Source organism: Drosophila miranda, chromosome 2 (genome assembly GCF_003369915.1).
Source record: "Drosophila miranda strain MSH22 chromosome 2, D.miranda_PacBio2.1, whole genome shotgun sequence".
In the NCBI taxonomy this organism is placed as follows: domain Eukaryota; kingdom Metazoa; phylum Arthropoda; class Insecta; order Diptera; family Drosophilidae; genus Drosophila; species Drosophila miranda.
The window spans coordinates 3,936,028-3,954,266 of record NC_046675.1 but is presented as its reverse complement, the minus strand read 5'-3'; the positions used below and the strand labels follow the sequence as shown (position 1 = coordinate 3,954,266).

The window sequence follows — 18,239 nt, the reverse complement described above, 5'->3', positions numbered from 1 at the left end:
CTTCATTATCATCATGACCCCAGATATTAGAACCATCTATATTCCCTGCCCTGTCCCCCCGGCTAATGGACAAAGCTGCGGCTAAACGGACAAATAATGCGAAATGAGCATTTCATAAATGAAATATAAGCCTCCAAACGGACACAAAAACATGCAAGAATTAGAGGTCCATAAATTAACAATTTATAAAAGCCCCCGAAACAAGCCCGGGAAAAATGTATCTCCCACGGAACAGAGTTCAAAGAATGAATAGCCGATGAATAATTCAGATCTGACCAATCAAGAACCCCAGTGTTTGACAAAGTCAAAGAACTCTTTTGCAAAGCACGCACGCTATTTATATATAGTATACATATATTCCCGTGTGCTATATATACATATATTTCAGGCTATTTTTATGACTTTTGTTGGCCAATTTCGAAAGGGTTGGATTGGGTTGGTCGGGGCCTGGGACTGTCGTCCGGGTCGTTGACAAAGAGTTCAAAGAGTTGGCCGCCTGGAATGATGGCCAGATGATTTCAGGTCAAGTGCAGCAGCAGCAGCAGTAGAAAAATCAAGCATATGGAGAACTATCTTCCCTGTTCGACGAGAGCTCTGGCCCTGCTCCCAATATTCGCTCTCTTGGGGAAACGAAAGCGAAAAACGACGCGGCCGATGGATCAGTCAACACTTGGAGCACATAGCAGCCCAGCGGCCAGCAGCACTTGGCGCTCGGCACTCGGCACTCGGCATTCTCGATTCTCAGTTGCCAAAGTTCGTTTGCCGCGACGCGTTGCAAGATCTCTCGATCGTTTCGGGGCGCGTGTTTGTGTCTAAAAATGTGCCACCAAAAATTCACAAAATAAAAAGGCATCCCACAAACTAAACAGAACTCGAAAGGGGGAAACCAAAATGTGTGCAAAAGTATTTTGCCTGCTGCTGATCTTTGCCTCTCAGGCGCTACTGAGGGGCAGCGATGCCAAGCGTTTCTTTGGCGTTGGCCAGCGCATCGAGGGGGATCAGCTGCTGCTCAAGGATGTCCAGCACTCGCGTCCTGCTGGCATCAGCGAGCAGCCCCGTGTGGTCTTCAACTACGAGATACCGGAGCCCATCACCTACATCGAGATCGTTTCGGAGGAGGTGAGTCCGAGTTCTGGCGAATACCCAGACATAGAGTGACCCTCGGGGCTCCGTTCGTTTTGCATATTCCCGAGAACCAAGAATAGATACGAAAAAATAACAAAATTGTCGCTTTTTCGTCATTGCAGACGACAACAAGTTTCGGTCTATATTTATATCCAGTATGTGCCCCGCTGGGTCCACTGTTTACCAGATCTTTTTGGCTCATCTTATTCTGTACCTGGCACCAGTAGGGGATGCTTGGGGTATACCTCATTTATATGTAACAGGCAGGCCATGAGAAAGGTAACTGTAGAGATTGATGCTTGGTGGATCCCTTAGGATCTTAGGCTGATTGCTACAAATGTTTCCTTTCCACACGCTAAAACAAGCTTGAGTTCAGGTCTCTAAAACCCTGTAGAATCACGTAGCTTCACTCGGGGGCTTTCGGGATCAATAATTCAAAAATTCAAAATGGCGGATCCAATAATTCCGGATTCACTTAAAACGAATAACTCCCCGGCCTTGCTACATCTACATCTGCCCCCTTTAAATAGATCTTTTGAAGAGAAAATAACTCGATACATCTTGAAAAGTGGCATCAAAAGCCCCCAGTGACGAGTATCAAGCAAATCCGATCAATTTTTCAAATGAGTTTCCACCATGTTTCGACCATATTGGTTTTTGGAGGTTTTTTCTGACCTTGGATTCGTGTTCAGGGCCCCAAAATACATAGGGATAGGATACCTTGGACAGCCGCACACGACACTTTTTTTTGTAGGGCTGTGTAATCTATTTGAATACCAAATTCCATCATAGTCCGAATATTAGTGTCTAGAATAAAGAGAACGCAACTCTTTGGTGCATCGCGCGTCATGCAGCAGCGCCACTCGAAGCGATAACAAGCTTCGATTTGGTGTAGCCTGTTCTTCTTTTTCGTATATTTTCATCCCGAAAATGTTTCTTTAAAAAACCAAAAAAATACATATTCCACTCCCACAGAGTACAGATATTTCTTAGAGGTATCACGCAGTCGTTACCCTCCGTTATACACCCAAAATTTGTTGTTTATTTCCATTGCCCTGAAATCGAATTGGATTATGAGCTGTGTGCTGTTTGCTCTGTGCTGTGCACACGTAACGATTTTCAACAGCCAATATATAATGGCATCTGTGGCCCGATAATTGAAAGTAATAATAGAGCCCAATAATACATGTATATTATTCAAGGAGTGGGTACAAAAAACATGCCTTTAACTAATTTGAGGCTAGAAAAGTACGGAGGAAAATGTTAAAATGTGGCAATTTTGTGGCAATGCCAAAAAGTCAAATCGGATTGGCGGGCTAATGAGGTATAGAAAGGGGCGGGGGTAGGAGTGTGCTTGTTATTTCTAGAATATACACACATAAATCGTGAAAATCATGTTAAATGCATTTTCAATTTGAGGCACATTTCTGAAGGCAATTATGACGTGAGTTTTTCTCGAGAAAAATCGCGCGGCGGCCTGTAAACATCTCGGAAATCGTGGCAGCCGACGATGGACGTGGACATGCCTGATTGACTCTGCCCCAAAGTGGATTGAGTGTCTGATTTCTGTACCCCCCTCGCCACACCCTCCTATTCCTTTGCAGAACATATACGCGGAGGTGAAGTTCAGCTATACGGATCATCTGGTTGTGGGAATGATCAGCGTGTTGGGCAACAATCAGAGCCAGGACGAGACGCTGCCCCTGCCGCTGCCCACGGCCGCCTTCGATGTGACCATCCTGGTGTTCGGCTTCAACCACACAGTTCTGAATGTGAATCCCTCGCTGCTGATCAATCGCGATCGACAGTTCGAGGGCGAGATGCAGCCCTACGAGGACTACGACGACGACGACGAGGACGATGGGGAGTTCGGGCAGGTGAGCAAAGAGCTGACAGAGCTCTATGACAACATCAAGCGAGACGCTTTCGAGGTGGACATCGAAGAGGAGGACGAAGAAGCGGAAACAGAGGCGGAGACGGAGGGTCCGGGCTCGGGGGCCAGTTTGGAGTTCGATAACATCGACAAGGTCATTGAAATTGGTCACAGGCAGCCGGGTAAGTGATGATTGATGATCCCTTAACACGATCTATATCTATCCACTTCTCAGGCGACCAACTGGTGTACGAGACCTTTCAGACCTCGCCGAATGAGTCGTCGGTGGAAACAAACCACACGGTGGTGTTCTACTACGTCGACAGCGACTCCATCACCTACGTGAAGTTTGTCATCTTCGGGGTAAGTCCAGGCCAGTGCAAAGATCGGACATGGTTAACTCTTTTCTTTCCTTTCAGCACTATTCCGACAAAAGCGGCACGGATCCCAACTATGTGCCACCTGTGGCAGAGTACAGCCATTATTCCAGCTGCACTCTGAAGGCCGTCATCACGGACTTCAGCACCGTCTCGCTCTTCGTTCAGATGTTCGTTTACGGCTACAGGGCCCGCGAGGCTCCGACCACGTACGAGCCGTTCCTGCCGCCCCCGCACTGGCAGCGGCCCCCGGATGACCCGCCGCTGACGCCCCTGCAGCGCATGCAACTGCTGCTGATGACGGGCAAGGCCACCACTGCCGCCGCACCGCATAGCACGGGCATCGCCGACAATGACGAGGATCTGCTGCGGACGATGCGGCCCGAGGACATGCACTACGAGAGGACGCGTGCGGAGGACCAGCGCGAGGACGAGACGAATGCGGCCCTGCCGCAGCTCGATCGGGGCTCCTGGGCCCTGATGTGGCTGCTGCTGTTGATCCTGCAGCAGCAGCAGCAGTAGTGGAGGTGGGGGTATCGTTAGTTAATCCATTGAAAGCTTTATGAGTAGACTTTAGTCCCAACATTCTTTGTATTGTATTTTATGAAATAAACTCTTGGCCCAAGCCAAACCAAGCGAAAGTCCCCCGTGCCGGTCCGCCGGTCCGCCGGTCCCCTGTTCTCAAAACAAATTGAAAAAGTTGCCGCACAAAAGTAGGTCATGGCGTCCTGACCCCTGCCACCCCCCCCGACTGGCCGCAACCCACATTCAGCGGCAAAGAGAAGCAAGCACATATTAAGACACCCTCGCCCTCGGCCCTGCCCTGCCTTTGGCCATAAAACAACTCCCTTGGCAAATTATCTGCGTCGGCGGTGGTTGATTTGGCATTGGGAAAACAAAAGGAAAAACTGTGTGGAAAACGCCAACTGACGACAGCAGACGACCAGAGCCACAAGCCCATCCTTTCCAAATGTGACTGTGTGTTTATTTGCTTGGACATCAAGTCGGAGAGAGAGGGAGACCCAAATGTGTCCTTTGCGAAGGCAATTTATGTGCCTTGTATTTTGTTTCCAAAAAAAGAACAACTGCAGAGGAAAATGTAAATGAAAACAGAGGAGCTGCAGAGCAACAGAGCAGCAAAGGAACACAGCAAATAATCCTTTAAGCGTTCAAAAGTTGAGAGCAATTTACGAGAGCCAATACATGGGCTGTGGCTTTGGCTCTTTTCTGTTCTGTCAAAGAAATCTAATAACTTGTATTTCAATTTCCGGCAGTCAACTGTCCAGAGGACTTTACTCCTTTGTCTCGTGTCCTTTGCAGATGGCACGGCTACCTGGAGCCGGACTCCGGGGCTCCGGAGATGGCCTGACATTCCGGCAAAGCGCCTGCGAGAATGCAACAGAAACAAACACCGAAAGAGTAAAATATGTCACAGACGGACCACAAACAAAGGACAGCTCAGAGTGAGAGAGTCCAGTCGGGGGTTTGAGCATGTGAGATGGAGACCTTTACCGCAGCAGGCGCCTCCCATTGGGGAAGCAGCAATATTTATGCTTTCATTTACAGCTGAAATTTCAACAGAGTTGCCGAGGAGCCGCACAGCTTGGACAAAAATTGAAAAAGTACCGAGTGTGAGAGCGACAGCGACAGCGAGTACTCCTCGTATTACACAAAAGTGGTTATCCTTCAGACATATGATTCAGGCATTATATATACATATATATATATACGATATATGATGTCTCTGTGTGCGCCTAGGCGTGGCATTGTAAGCCGTAAGGGATAAGCAGCGCACAAGTGTCCTCCAAGCCAACCCAACCCTTAGCCAGAGACCGAGCCAAGCCCCGGCATAAGGGGTGACGTGAGCTTTTGTCAATAACTTAATAACTTAAAATATGGTTTAATGCTCACGTAACAACATTTTGCCACTTGTGCCACGAGCACACATACACACACAGAGCACACGGTTGGTGTGAAAGGGCTTCTCGACAGAGCCACAGACAGAGGCAGGCCGAGAGTGGGAGAACCTTTGCTTAAGGGCCTCATCCGCCGCCTTAACCCAGCCAAAGCCAAGGAAGGACCAAGACCAAGACCAGAACCGACCGCCAGACAATGCCAATGCCAATGGCAATGGCAATGCGGATTGGGAGTGGAAATGGGAATACTGGCAACTTTTTTATGGCTGTGCGGTGCTCTCTCTCTCTCTCTCTCCATGTGACTTACATGTGTATACCTACAGGGATACAAAAGGATACACCGTACACGATAGTATAGCCAAGCAAAGCACAGATATCCTTGTGCGTTTCGCCTCCTGGCTGTGCGCACGTGTTCCTCCGTTTGATCCTTTTTTAATGCCCGCCCAAAAGTTGTATCGATTTTTATACATTTAATTCTCTCTCTCTCTCCCACTCTCTATCTCTCTATGTTGTTATGCTTTTTCCCCTTGGCTGCCTTTTTGATGCCTTTTAAATTTAAAAATAATTAAAATTACAGTGCGTTTCAGGGAATTAAATTAAGGGATTTTCATGTTAGAAAAAGGATTGCTCGGCACCATGAAAAAAGGATAACTATAATCTCTAGAGCACAAAGAACCAAACCCATGTCAAAGGTTAACAAAGCATTAAATATTTATCTAGAATCAATAATATTCTCAAAAAAAAGGTCTTTTATTTTAGATTACAAAAATATGAAAGCCAGAAAAAAGAGAGAGAGAGAGAGAGAGAGAGAGAGAGAGAGAGGGAGAGAGAAAGATAGAGAGAGGGGGATTTGTTGCTCAATTTACTGGCAAATAATTAAATTTTTTTACATCATTGCTTAACACCGAAAAAAAAAGATTTTTAAATTAAGGCAAACAAAAAAACACTCTCTGGAAATAATAAAAAACCATAGAAACCAGTGGAAATATTTGAAACCAAGGCAAGGGATTTGTAAACTAAATTTTGCACACGAAAAAATTATTTTTTATATGAAGGAAAGCAAAAAAAAAACACTCTGGAAATAATAAAAGTCTATAAAAACTAGTGGAAATATTTTACACCATTTAAACCAAGAATTTTTGTTCATTATATCTCCTCCTATTATTACGTATAACAATTTTATTTTATTTAACATAATTTTTATAATTCAACAAACATTATTTTTTGCCTCCATTACCTTTTAAAATTCTACTCCTCAACCAAACTTTAATTATTTTGGGAATATATTACAATATTTTTTTTCATATCGAAATCCCTGTTATTTTTCTACGTTTTCCCATGTTTTTTAGGCCTGAAACGCACTGTATTTCCTTATATTTTCCATTACCACAATTTCGTTGTGGGGACAGCCGCTTCAGTGCATCCTTTCTGCACGTTTTTTTTTGCATAATGCCTACGCAGCGACCCGCCCATTCTCCATCCATTCTGGAGATGCGGAGACAAAACTCAACTCATTAGCGTGTTGCCAGTCCTCCAGTTGTTGCACTCCTGCGGTGGGAGGGGGAGAGGGAGGGGGAGAGGCCCCTTTTTGCCTGACAATGGGACCATTGGGCGTGGCATGTGTGGCACATGCTGCTCGGTGGATCTGTGTGTCTGGCTGACTGGTTTCTGCATTTGAATTTGCATTTTATTAAATTTCAAAAGCTCTTCTCACATGTAGCCCAGCCACCCATCCATCCGTCCATCCCACCCACTCGAGGGCTCACCTGAAGAGGCAGCGGCGGCGGCGGCGGCCATTGTTAGACAGGTGGGTGGCAGTGGGAGGCAGGGGCAGGTGCAAAGGTTGCACACATTGCATATTTATGCACTTAATAACGCATTTTAGCATGCTCAAGTGCAACTCATCTTTTGTAACATTACAGAGAGAGAAAAAAACATAAAGGGGTGAGAAATGCGCACACACACGAGAGAATGGGAGAATGGGAGACGGAGAACGTCTCACAGAGAATGAAAGACCTAGGGGGAGAGCATCGCAAAGAGAATTAGAGGGAGAGGGAGGTCCCTCACCTCTCACAGAAAGTGGAAAAGCAAAGGGGCAAGAAAATCTCTCTGTGAATCGAGGACAAAGCGCAATGAGTCTCCCCTGAATCTGTGTCTGAATGTGTCTCTCTTCCAGAAGAGAAGATGAGCAGGAACAGAGAACTGATGTCTCCTCTGTGTCTGTTGCTGACAAATGGAGCATGAGCGCATCGCCGCTGACATCCATCCTCAAAATGGATGCATTCTGCATCCTCAATCTCTGGGCGGCCGCCTTCATTGTGGGGATGGAAGGGATGCGAGTGGACGTGGATGCATCTGGATGGATGGCTGCACAAATGGCATCCAAATTGAAGTGCATGCAAAGCGGGCCAGGACTCGCATTCGCATTCGGAAAGTACTCTCGTATATGTAAATGGCGACAATTAAAATCGAAATTACTTTTGGTCCTCCGCCACGAAGGGGCTTCGGAGAATAGTTTGGGCTGGGGGTAGGTTGCATAATTGATTGATTGATGCGGCATGCAACAATTGAAGGGAAATCATGGTTAGCCAGTGGCAGGGCGGTGGCAGCACGGCAGCTCTGTGTGTGCGGTCAATCGCATACAATTGTTGGCAAGTGGCAGGAGTGGCAGGCGTGGCAGGAGTGCCAGAAGGAGGCACAAAACACAGAGCATAGAAAAACCACAAATCCTGGGACGTGGCTCTCGATCGAAGCCAATGCAAACAAACAGAATGCTGGGTAAACCAATCAATGGCACAACTGAAAGCCACAGCGTCACCCAAGTGTGAAGGACGGGGCGTGGAAAGCCGATGGCCGGTGGTCGATGGCCGAGAGTGCAGATGGCTTTCGGAATGATTGAGCCATGTATGTGGTTTTCCCCGTATTGTTGTTTCAGGCATGTATACGTCCAGGCCAAGCACTGCAGGAAAAACAGGTTTCACCATCAACAAAAAGTTTTTGAAATGTGAAAACGAATAAAAGGTAAGCCTCTAAAAGAGCAGGTTTTTTACTTAAATTTCGTAGAAAAAAGGTTCCAGCTGTTTGAATTACAGTTCTTAGAACCAGCGGAGGATTATTTTCAAGGATTTTGCTGTGCACTCGGAAAAAGGGGCATACTAAAAATAAACACACGCATATTTAAATTTTATATTTTTTTTTAAATAAAAAAAATAGGGAAATTAATTGGAACTCACTTTGGGTTGAGTATAATAATAATTAAATGTAATAATTATATATAATAATAATTAAATATAATAATAATTTAATATTATAACAATGAAATATTATAATATAATAAGAATAATTGAATAATTCTTAAAATAAAAAATTTAAAATAAAAATAATATATTCGATTTTTCGAATTTTTTCGATTCGAATCATCATATAAAAATATATAATTAAAATACGGATTTTGTTTATTTTATATATGAAATTTATTTAAATCAAATATTTTCACACTTTAAATACTTTTAAAAATTTTTTTGAATCTTTTTTCTTAAATCTAAAATTATTAATCTCTGCCTCTTGAGCGCGGATCAGCTAGGATCCGTCTCTGGCCCCAAAATTCAGGCAGAAGCCAACGCGAAACGCACTCATACTGATGCTGTGGCAGAGACTCGGGCAGAGACCGCTACAAATACGCACTAATACTAATACAGTGGCACTCTTCTCCCTTCAGAATATGCATGGGAGAACTATCGTGCCCCAGGCTTAGATTGAACCCGATTTCTCGTTGAATCCCTCAAACGAAACGAACCTTGTCCTGCGCTCATTATACAGAGTTCTTTTGTCTGGGTTTTTCTCTCAGTGTAACTGTTAGACACATTAAATTACAGTTGTTGGCCAAAGACAGGGCCAAGAAGAGTGCCAAGAACAAACAATCAAAGTGCAGGACAGGACAGGACGGGACGGGACGGGACAGGACTCTCAAACTTGAATCGATGGATGGCTGGCCGCCCGTTCGATTGTTTGAAATTGCACTCTCTTTCTCTCTGTGGCTGTGGCGCCACTCAATGGAACCCGAGACACGACACAGGGCCCCAGTCCGAGACGGTGGTCCTTGGCCAATCCGTGTGCTTTGCTCCTTAATTGAAACTGTCAGCGGCAGGCCTTGGCCAGAGACATGGCCATAAATCAGTTGCCAGGCTCGAAGCGCCACCAAGCCAAGTTTATTTCGAAGCGAAATGTTGCCCCGTGCCTAAACAATTAAAAAGTTTTCAATTAAGTTTGCCTGCGAAACAGAACAGCCAAATTGGCACTTGTAATCGGCACCTGTTCAACAAGCGTAACAAACACAGCACGGTCCAAGGGGGGCGGCGGGGCAGAGCCTGTTGCCAGGGGCCTGTTTCCCTGTTTAAATAAGCCCAGATTGAGTGGAAGGGGGCGGGGGTGCGATGGGGGGTGGCACTGTGTGTGACACACTACTACAGGCAGGCACGTAATACATTTATTACGCGTGAGCACGCCGTTCCCCTGTCAACGTGAGTGTGTGCGTATGTTTATGAGGGTGTGTGTGCGCACACTGAGAGAATAAGTGAGTGTCCAAGGGTAAGATCCCAAGAAATCGTCATCAAATCATGCTTGGGATACGATTTTTATACCAGGAGTAAGTAAAAATGTGTGAAGATAATACCTACTTTATGTCAAACCAATATTTATGCCGTGTGCATGATCGGGAACATTGATGCTCGACTCAAGACGGTCTATAACCGAGGATCGGGGTTGTATGCATGATCTGGCACATTGATGTTCGATTCGAGTCTCTCGATAAGGATTGTATTTTTCAGGACAGCCCACAAATTAAAAAAAAAAATGATTATCGACCAATTAGGTTAGGAAAAATATAAATCCGTAGATATATATATCCTGAAAATTGCGTAGTTTAACTGAGAAAAAACTAGCTACTAACTAACAAATTTTTAAAAGTTATGTCCCTAAAATTGTGGTAATCGTATGGAAAATATTCAAGTTTTCAAAACAAAGTGAGAGGTACTTTTATAATACTGTCTAGAACTTACGTTTAAGACTGAATTAATATCGAAAGAACTCTATATTTAATTTAATGTGGGTTTTATTGCTCTCAATAAACATTTATTTCGCTCTCTTTCTGTATTTCTTAGATGATTCGCTATAGATGATTACTCGTTGTTCTCCGATGTACTCGTTGTAGCTCCTATATCCTATATCCTATCCTATAAGTAGCTCTGATGTAAATCTAAAATACTTGTAAATTCGGTAAAGTGTAATTTTGCAAGGCTGAATACTTGAATCTTTCTCCCAGTATCTGATGTTCCGAGCAAATGAGTTTTCGGCAAGAGGATTCCCACATTTCATTGCATACTTTCAGGGCTGCTGTTGATGTTGTTTCTGATGAAAGTTGGGCCAAACTTTAGCTTTAAGGCAACCAAAATGACATGAATCTCTGGAGCTGGAGAGAGGCTTCGCCTGCATACAACAAGAGCGTGGAAGCGTGTCGAAAGGTGGCAACAGCTCGGCATTTTTATGAGCGCCACGAAATGAACTAAAAACACGCACCACACGGCGCAGAGCCCTCGGTTACTATGGGGATATTGTACAGAGTACACGGTGGTACTTGGTACATAGGAATAATGGTCTGCTGCACATAATTAGCCAGCGACTGGACTAGCCGGGAGGGATTCGTTCAAGTGGTTTTTGTGGTCACTGGCCACTCGGCCAGGCCACTCAACTGTTGTCGTCGTCTGGGCAGGGCACAAAGATTGAAAAGAACTCAATTATTTTTTACTGCGCGTAATTAAAACTGTGCAAAAAGCGTACAAAAAAGTGGAAACGGATTGTCCTCTGTGCGTGGCAGTGGCAGAATGGCAGTTCTGTTGCAAATATTAATGATGTTAAGCTCTCCTCCGACTACTAATGACGCTGCTTCCCTCTGGCGTCTGGCTTCATCCAGCAAGTTGGCAAGTTAATTACGCTAAGTGAACCGTTTCAGCCAGGCCATCATCAGCAGCTCTCCAGCATCCAGCATCCAGCATTCAGCAGCGTCTTTAGCTTCAGTTTCAGTTTCATCTTCAGCTTTTCCCGAGCACAATTGTTATTCTTTTTTGCATTATTTAAAACTTTCTGCACACATAAAAAAGTTGTAGCCCACTTCTGCGCTTGGCATAAATATGCAAAATACATTCCGACTCGATTCTGCTGGCGGTTTAAATGCCATTCCGCCAGATGTACGCCTGTAAATGTCTCTAAAATATTAATGGATTTCGTAATTACAAGATCATTGTCAGGCACAAGCCACAGTTGCCACAAGGGGCAAGAATTTTGCGGGAATTATTGAAGAGAAAATTACAGGGAAATCGCTTTCTACTTTTTGGATATTTTGTTAATTTTTGGGATGATATAATGATGTAATTTTCAAGAGCCGCTCGTTGAATGAAGCAAATGAGGCATTTGCAAATTTCCCATAAGCGAAAGGACATAATTGTAACGACTTAAACGAACAGAGCAAAGTATTATATATAGAAATTATAAGGAAAAATGTTGAAAATTACAGGAAATATTCCAATCTTATACGAAGTAATACCATTCGCCGTTTTGGGTGTAAAGTCTTGAAAGAATATATTCCCAGGCGAAATTCTACACAAAATTCATTCCCATTATTATACTGAAACGCACTGTACTTCCACGCAGAGCCACAATCGATTCTGGCCCAATAATGGCCACAAATTAAAGAAAAGTGGAATGTTTTCCCCACTTCACACATTATGCTCATTAGAATTCATTTGTTGCGGATTCTGCATGATGTGATGTGTCCTTCAACGTCTGGAGATGGCGGAGGAAAGTGCCTTTGCCTTGGTGGCATGCCTCAAATATATTTGTGGACATGTGTGCGATGCAGAGACAAGCAGCAGAGCTACGAGCTATTGCTATTAAATTTCCATTTGCGATTTGAGTTGTGTGTTCTTGTCCGCTGGCATGTCAATTTGTGGCACAGCCCTTGGGAGGCCGATGAAGAAGACGACTCCATGGATCCATGAGGGGGTTGGGTAGAGCCCACAAATGAGGGACGGGGGATGAGTATCCACTCGAAGGATGTTGTTCTCTGGCCAATAAATCAGAAACAACGCGATGACGCACTCCATCATCAATATTCTATTGATGGCGTCGCAGTTGTTAAAATATTATGATTCCCTGGCAAATTGCACCGCTCTGGACTCTGGAGAGTGTTTTCTCGCTTGTTTTAATATGCAGATGATTTATGGCCAGTGGACAGGGAAATGAGGCCAGCACCCCAATGGCCTGATAGTCGAAGGGATGGAAAAAAGGGGGAAAAGGGGCGCCGGGCAGGAGAGAGAAGTGCTTATCGCTGGTAAATTGCCGCCAGGGCGTAACAAGGCATTAAGCTTGTGGCTTGGCGCACTTGCAACACAATCGGAATGGAAATGGAAACGGGAAATGAGGAAATGGCAAGAGCACGCGTCGGCCTCTCCGACAAACCGCGACACGTGTCCCGTGGCCACACACACAGCCCTCCCCTCCCCCCCCCCCCTTCGATTTCCAGAGACTGTTGAGAACGAAATTGAAAACTGTTAAATAAATCGCCAAACGAGTTTAAGGACGCCACAAAAACAGAAAGGAATCGAGAAACCCAAGATCCTGTTGCTGCTTCGTTGCCACAAAACACAAAAGTATCTGTATCTAAAGGAGGCAGAGAGCCATCACAGGGAGCACACAAGGAGCAGCAGGAGAAAAACCTGTAACAGTAGAGGGATATGAGGAGGTAGCTGCGAGGAGGCCACCGACAGAGACAGACGTGATTGGATTTTTATATTCAATATAAAAAGGATTATATGGCATTTGTTGTGCGCGCCTTGGAAGTTCATAATGATTGGAAAAGTTACAGCCCACTCAGACAGTCCCCCTCTCGCTCTCCATAAAATCCACCGATCGATTGCCCCACGGCGGCAGGAGGGGGCATGTAAAATCAATTGGAAGCCTGAAAAGCGGCCAACGTGGCCAGAAATTAATGCAATGTTGGGGCCCGAGTCACGGCCAGGGCCAGGGCCAGCTCTCCCCTTAAAAGTCTTCCGTCTTAGTTCTCCTCTTGGTTTAAAATGTCCCCATCGTTTAATGGACATTGTCCAGTATTTATTGTATTAAGGAAGGACACCAGGGGGCCGTTTGGACCGCACTGTTAATGGCTTTTTGGTCTACTATGGGCGGGGCGAGGCGGTAGCACTTACCTCGGGTATATCATCTGGCACCTTTCCCATCCATGACAACGATAGTATCGTGCAGTCGCATTTTGTGTTGATGTTCCGCTCGAAATGTAAATGCATTTTATGTCCCCAGATATATGTCCAAAGTCCCCACTAGTGGTTGCTCGGTGGCTTGTCCGTAGTACTCCTGCACGGATTCAGGCCACACACATGTTGCTACAACAGAGAGAGAGAGAGAGAGAGATTAATGGGGGAGGGCAAAGTTTCATTATCGTTTGGTATAACATGCCAATAACTAATTTACGATGAAAGCCAATTGGAGTGGGGCTTTGGCCACCGCCGTGCTGCTGCTTCCTTATCAGCCAGACGCACACACACGCCCCTGCCTGATGGAGTGCTGTGACGGGGCATATGCTGTGAACCCCAATATGGAACATCTCCCCCTCATTTGAAGCACACTTTCCGGGGCACACTAATTGGTGTTAGTGGCCAAGTGGTGGCGCTGTGTCCTATCTACCTCTGGGGTCTCCGTCAGACCGAATAACCCGTATAACCTGCGGATAACCCACGGATAGCCCACGCTCTCCCCGGCACATGGCTCATAAAAATGCTTTCTAGCAAACAGCTCGGAAAACTTGTGCGTTTGTCTGCGATCTAAAATAATAAACGGGGGAAAAAAGATGGAAAAAATATGATATATAAAACTGGGAGAGCAAAAACGCTGTCGAGAGCTGCGTCCTTTTGTGTGTACATTTTCTCCTCATTTAAATAATTTAAAAAGTTTTCAGGCAAAAACTCAACCGAGTCGAGTCGAGGGGCAGAGCAGCGGAGCAGCAGAAGAGCTGAGGACAAAGCCAGAAGCCAGCAGGAATGATATGTTGTGGTGTGGCGACTAAAGGATATCCTGTACTCGCAGAAGATTATATTTGGCGGAGTTTTGGTATTTTTATTTAATGGAAAAGCACTTCAGAGAGAGACTAAATAAAGCCTAGGGTTTGCTGAGTTCCATTGAAAAAATAAAAATTAATTTAATACAAATTAAAAATATAATATAAATTATAATAATATAATATAAAAATAATTAAAAAATAAATAAATAAATGGAAACCCATTTTCCTGTATTTGTAGATAATATCTTCAAAGTGTATGAAAATATTTTAAAATTCAGAGCCTTATATCCCAAGAAATACAGAAGTCACAGCTTCGGGATAGGATTATCAGATCGGAATGATTTTAAGCAAGATACATATATAAATATAAAAAATTTGAGCCCTATATCTCAAGAAATACAGATATCATAGCTTTTTTTAAATATTCGTGATAGGAATTTCCGATCAAAGATATATAAATATTCAAAATAAATACTAAATCTTTAGAAAGAAAAATGCTCAAAGATTTTTCCAATTTCGGGTTCAAAGACCTTTAAATACAACATTTATGGGCCTTATCTATGTACAAAGGTGCAGACCCTCCTTATAGAGGATATCACAGTCCTATGCAGAATCCTAGAGCCAAGAAATGCTCGGAGCAGGGTACGACAATGTTTCAAATTATGCCTGAATAATTGATATGGCTTTGCTGCTGGATGCATGGATGGATGCCTGACGGCTGTGTTGTCTCCTGTCTGCTGTCTTTGAGGGTGGTCCCTGCTGGATGACTGCTTGACTCTCTCTGGCTTCTGGCTTTATGTAGTACAATATTTTTGGTCTAGCTGGCAGCCAGTCAACATTTGTTTGTCTTTGCCCAGGCATCGCCTCCAGCCTCCAGAGCACATAGCACACGCATTCGCTTCAATTAGGTCGTGTGCTTTGTCTGATTGAATTTGTCATGTGATACACAATTTTTGATTGCGTATACGCCCCCGAGGGCGGGCCGTCATCAACAAAGGCAGAGCCGAGGCGGGGGCCCTGCCGCTCAGACAGAAAGGAATAAAACTAATGGAATCTCGAGAGTGGGGAAGAGCTTTTGCCTGCTTAAATATTGATAAAAAGCCAACTACATTTCGCGAGGGTCCTTTGAATTCCATTTCAATAACAGCGACAGACAGGAGACGAGGCAGCAGCCGTGTGGCAGCGTGGCAGGGTAGCACTGTGGCAGGGTAGCAGTCGGGCGAGTGGAATGCATTGTCGAGTAGTTCTCGAGATGAATGATTGCACATTTGCCCCAGGCCATATTTTTGGTACGTGTTACTTTTGCCACTCTGCCACACACAGGCTGGCTTTGTGCAACGTGCCACACTTGCCACTCCGCCCTCCGCTCTCCGCTTTCATGCGACATTGAGCACTTTTAGCAACGTGCGGTTCACGGCCGCTATAAGGCTGGCAAGCAGTGCCACAAAAGCTGTCGAAATGCCAGTCAAAGGATTCGGTGGGTGGGTCGGTGGGTGGGTCATTCTGTCTGTGCAGGTGGGCCAATCGACGCCCGAGACATCATGAAATATGCATTTAGCCATCAACAATGGTTTAAGTCCTGGCATTGGGCACAGGCAAAGTCCTTTATGCCGTGATATCAACCAGAAATAACCAAAAATAGTGCTGGGCTTAATGTCAATAGCAGTTTTTATTGATTTAACGTAACAATTAAATGCAGTCAAGGGTTCTATTCAAGTACAGTCGAGACCTGAAACTGTGGCAAAAAGAACAACAAAAAATACTAGACTCTACAGTTTATATAAAAAACTTGTGGGTCCTCGTAGTAGCCCCATATTTTACTCAAGAGCGAAGCGCTTCCCCCATAAAAAAACAACGAGTCTCTTGATTTCCGTTCATGTCATTCGATATGAATGTGGCCGTTCGCTTATGTGACATTTTTACTAAGAATTAACGTCATTGGCTTCAATCGACGAGTCTGCAGGGGTGTATAAAGCGTCCAAGCTGTCAATTGTGACAATATTGTTCTTTTTCCGGGGCTCAGTATCCCATTACAAAATACACAGTCCCGGCTTTGCTATCATATAATAATATTATTGATATTTAAATCTGTTTTTGCAACACATGTTCTCTTAAAACACAATTTTCATTGGAAAATTGCACACAAATAAACATGGGAAAATTCCACTTGGAGCTCAAGAGAATTATCCACAAATTGCCAGGAATTTATCACACCTTCCACGCAACTGAGTTCGAATTACGGCGAACTCCGGGACGGACGGTTTCCGAGTAAGAAATGGGCACCATTCCAGAGAACAGAGAATTTCAAGTGCAAAATCAATTAAAATCCGTTTAGGACAAGGCAAATAACAATTGAAATTGTTTAATGAATATTTCCTAGGCCATTGAGCCCGGGAAATAGTCTGTTTCCCACACACCTCGGGGTGGAAGGATTTGCTTTTGGCTTTGCCATCAAAAGTTAATTATGTGGAAAGACAGAGCGAAAGTTTAGTTGCTTGTTAGTTGCTCCCCATCCCCAGCTTACTGCCGCCCCGAAATGGGATTGCGTATACGCTCCATTGTACGCCAGTCGACTCCCCTCCGCTTCGCTCCTCCCGCTCCCCTTCTAAGGCGCTTAAATACAGTTACAGTCGCTTGGTGGCAACTTTTGCTGTTTTGCTCTTTTGCGCTTGTGAGCATAATTTTCCACGCAAATGTACATATATTTGGCCCCCACTTAATCCCCGCTAAAATCATGATTTACTTTTTTTATCCTGCGCGCATGTCCTGCCATCATGTCTGGGAATTAATTGCGGCAATTTGTGGACACAGGACAGCATTCGAATGCGAGTGCACGCATTTGTTTTATTTGCAAAAGCTTTTCATTTACCTAAAAGGCGCTCTGGCTCTGGCGCTGGCGCTGGCCATTGTTTTTCCAACTATTTTTGTTGTAGGAAAATGCCCTTGAACCGCTCTCTCCCTCCTTCGCCTTTTCCCTGTGCGCATATCGTATAATGAAAACGCAGTGAGGCATGCAACAAGACCTGCCACAAAGTACAAAAAGTACAGCAGAAGGAAGGAACAACTTTGTGCCCGATTCGAGAGTAGCGAGGAGTCCTTCCGCAGGGCCCCTTCGTGCCGTCGTGGCCACAGGAAAATGTATTATTTAGTAGCATTTATCGGAAAAGGATCTAAGGTCCGCCTTGTGTCTCGGTTTCGGTTTTGGGTTCCGCATCATTATGTGTGCCCCAGTACTCGTGCTGGGGCTTTGTTCTATGCCGCATGCCACGCAACCGGCGAGATTGAAGCAAGTTCAAAGCACACTCGGGCCACAGGACACCCCAGTAATTGCCTGGAGTTCCACAGCCTGTGTGGCCACTGCCCGTGGGGCATGGCATTCGCATTAATTAGCCGCACGCCAGCGAGCACAAGAAATGCCCTCGAAACGGGGGACAACAACTCGGGGGGGGGGGGGGGGGGGGGGGGGGGGGGGGGGGGGGGACATGTGGCACTCGTATGTAGATACCCGATACTCAGATTTAATTCCCAAACAATTGCTACAAAAATGAGAGCAAAAACAGAGTGGTGAATACATGAAATATTCCTGAAATAATAAATAGTCTTGTTTGAAGGATGTCTACTTAAGCATTTGTTCCATCTACAAGTCTTTAAAATGTGTTCAAATGTGGCCTTTTCCTCGACTTATGGGAGCACGAAAGGGTGTATCAATGGGTGTAATACTTAGCACTTTTCAGGCATACCCCATTGGAGGGATTTTTGGTAAGGGTCTTCTATCTTATAGGAGTGCAAGAGCACATAATTACCTACAAAAAGTGTAAATCTAT

General features: G+C 44.8%; 2 protein-coding genes across 5 annotated transcripts in view; one reads left to right on the top strand and one right to left on the bottom strand.

The window, feature by feature from the left end:
• Nucleotides 1-18,239, bottom strand: part of LOC108156756 (tubby-related protein 4) — a 32,190-nt gene that overhangs the window by 9,686 nt on the left and 4,265 nt on the right. For all 4 annotated transcript variants that reach the window (XM_017288417.2, XM_017288419.2, XM_017288418.2 and 1 more), the window contains exon 2: nt 13,550-13,741. In XM_017288417.2, coding sequence (XP_017143906.1) covers nt 13,550-13,645 — 96 coding nt within the window. In that variant the 5' untranslated portion in view covers nt 13,646-13,741. The remainder of the gene's footprint in view (nt 1-13,549; nt 13,742-18,239) is intronic.
• LOC108156759 lies at nt 730-4,016 on the top strand. Its single transcript, XM_017288421.2, has 4 exons — nt 730-1,119; nt 2,730-3,180; nt 3,234-3,361; nt 3,418-4,016. Exons 1-4 carry the CDS (start codon nt 892-894, stop codon nt 3,895-3,897), a joined length of 1,287 nt encoding a protein of 428 aa, XP_017143910.1. The 5' UTR covers nt 730-891; the 3' UTR covers nt 3,898-4,016.

What these genes read in the sequence shown, in the direction of transcription:
- LOC108156759 (XM_017288421.2), top strand. Translation starts at nt 892, where the DNA reads ATGTGTGCAAAAGTATTTTGCCTGCTGCTGATCTTTGCCTCTCAGGCG. An exon ending in TCGAGATCGTTTCGGAGGAG is followed by an intron (nt 1,120 to 2,729) that starts GTGAGTCCGAGT and finishes ATTCCTTTGCAG; the next exon opens with AACATATACGCGGAGGTGAA. An exon ending in AATTGGTCACAGGCAGCCGG is followed by an intron (nt 3,181 to 3,233) that starts GTAAGTGATGAT and finishes TCCACTTCTCAG; the next exon opens with GCGACCAACTGGTGTACGAG.